This window comes from Pinus tabuliformis, chromosome 6 (assembly GCF_031772625.1).
Source record: "Pinus tabuliformis cultivar Carrire ecotype Pingquan chromosome 6, CPIR1, whole genome shotgun sequence".
Taxonomy (NCBI): domain Eukaryota; kingdom Viridiplantae; phylum Streptophyta; class Pinopsida; order Pinales; family Pinaceae; genus Pinus; species Pinus tabuliformis.
This window is the reverse complement of record NC_142292.1, coordinates 359,831,997-359,833,855: the sequence shown is the minus strand read 5'-3', so window position 1 is coordinate 359,833,855 and position 1,859 is coordinate 359,831,997. Positions and strand designations below refer to the sequence as shown.

Genomic DNA, 1,859 nt, shown 5'->3' with positions numbered 1-1,859 from the left:
CCGCCCTTCGACATTAACTACCCTAGTATCGTTTGACAAACCCTCCTGTCCGGATGATTCTTGGTCATATCGCACCATGGGCTGTCTGGAGTTTGTGGTCGGATTTCGAACTACGGCCAAAACCGCATGCTCTCCCCCATTTGCACATGCTCGGACACCGATCACCTTCGGAACTCTCAAATAAGCAGAGCACAACTCTCACACTAGGCTAAACCGCTCCCCATTTGCCATAAAAACTCTCAAACCAAGCGATTAATCAGGCAAACGAGGCAAATCACTCCCCATTTTCCATCGAGCTCGGACACAGTCGCGCAATCAAAACTGCAAAACCAGGCAAGTAAACCTAACTTCAAGTATCAGACTGCTTCTTTTCTTCAAATGGTGGAATTCCATAGAGAAACTCATAACAGAGTATCCCCAAGCTCCAAATGTCAACTGTAGTATCGTGTTCTTTCTTTTCAACTGCAATATTCCACATACAGTTTAACATTTCCATACCTCAATGGCTTCAAACCTAAGGAGAATTATTAACTATGTAATAGGGAATTCGTAAATACCCATTTCTGGGGGCAAATAATCCAAGGTTCCACACATGGTACGCCTTCTACCAAAGGTATGTATAGACCATCCAAAGTCTTCAATTTTCAGTTCACCCTGCATTCCATAACCTCAAAAATTAGCAGTATTTAAATCCCAGTATAAGCCCAGAATATTCCCACCACATTTAGCACGAAACTTATCCTTTTTGAAGAATGTCTAGACTCTAGACATTATGGTGTTCATCTGGCAAAAGCAGATACAAAGGTATTTGACGATAAAAGTTGAGTGAATTGTTTCAAAGTGCAATACAACAATATAATATAAACCATAGCAATTACCTTAAAACCAAACAACAAATTCTCTGGCTTGATATCCCAGTGTATCACATGCTTTTCATGGAAGAAGAGTAAAGTCCTTGCGAACGATGCAATGTACTGTGTTAAGGCAGAGAAATCAGATTAATGTAGAAACAAAAGAAAATAAATTGATTTGTTGAACTATGTTACAACGTAGTCAAATGCAAGTATTTCACATTATGTTCTCCACAGAAGTCTGTCTCAGGACTTCTAGCTGGCAAATTTATCCCTGCTAGATCGCCTTTAGGGATGAGACTTACATTCTGTGTGGACATGATGGTTTAATGGGTGTTCAATCCTTCATTTCCATTTGAAATTTGGTGATTATGACCTGATAACTGTTAGACAAAACTAGCCTTGTATGAAGTAAAAATACTTCATACACCAATTGGGTAGTCTAAACTAGTGTTGGAATAAGAAAACCCCACACCAACTGGGCTCTCTATATATAGCATGTTTGTTTCTGTCATCAATAAAATTGCACATGGTAAATGTCATGGTATATAGTTAGCTTCTAGTTATGTTTGAGCCTTCAAGTCATCCAAACTATCGCTAATCAATCCAAGAAAAAATAGAGTTGTTACATGTATTCCAAGAGTACTTATTCTCCACAAAAGTTCGCCATTGTGTCCCTCGGGTTTAAAAGGACCATGCTCCATGAATGCTCCATACCCAAGTGATGAGCATGTAGGCCCTGTATTGTACTCCATATCCATATTCAATTCAAATTTCGGCAATGTATTAAACTTTTTTCAACAAGGAAAAACTTACATAATAAAAAATAGTAGTTACATTTGCATGATTTTATCTCATCCCCTTGCATCATGATCCCCATATTCTACCCCTCCAAATAAAAAATGTTGTCATCTATCACTCTAATTCCTTGTAAATTTCATCTATCTAGTTAGATGTTAGAGCCTGTCAAAGAGGGTGTGCATCCTGGGCGTATTAACCTCTTGTAAG

The 1,859-nt window shown here is 38.6% G+C and overlaps 1 protein-coding gene across 1 annotated transcript; it reads right to left on the bottom strand.

Moving 5' to 3' along the window:
- Positions 1 to 349: 349 nt before the first annotated feature.
- LOC149258795 (serine/threonine-protein kinase Aurora-2-like) lies at positions 350 to 1,171 on the bottom strand. Its single transcript, XM_089434295.1, has 4 exons — positions 1,073 to 1,171; positions 879 to 974; positions 558 to 654; positions 350 to 462 (listed from the first exon to the last, which is right to left on the bottom strand). The coding sequence occupies exons 1-4, from the start codon at positions 1,169 to 1,171 to the stop codon at positions 350 to 352; spliced, it is 405 nt and encodes a 134-aa protein (XP_089290421.1).
- Between the last annotated feature and the right edge of the window lie 688 nt (positions 1,172 to 1,859).

What these genes read in the sequence shown, in the direction of transcription:
- LOC149258795 (XM_089434295.1), bottom strand. Translation starts at nt 1,171, where the DNA reads ATGTCCACACAGAATGTAAGTCTCATCCCTAAAGGCGATCTAGCAGGG. An exon ending in ACTTCTGTGGAGAACATAAT is followed by an intron (nt 975 to 1,072) that starts GTGAAATACTTG and finishes GCCTTAACACAG; the next exon opens with TACATTGCATCGTTCGCAAG. An exon ending in ATTTGTTGTTTGGTTTTAAG is followed by an intron (nt 655 to 878) that starts GTAATTGCTATG and finishes TATGGAATGCAG; the next exon opens with GGTGAACTGAAAATTGAAGA.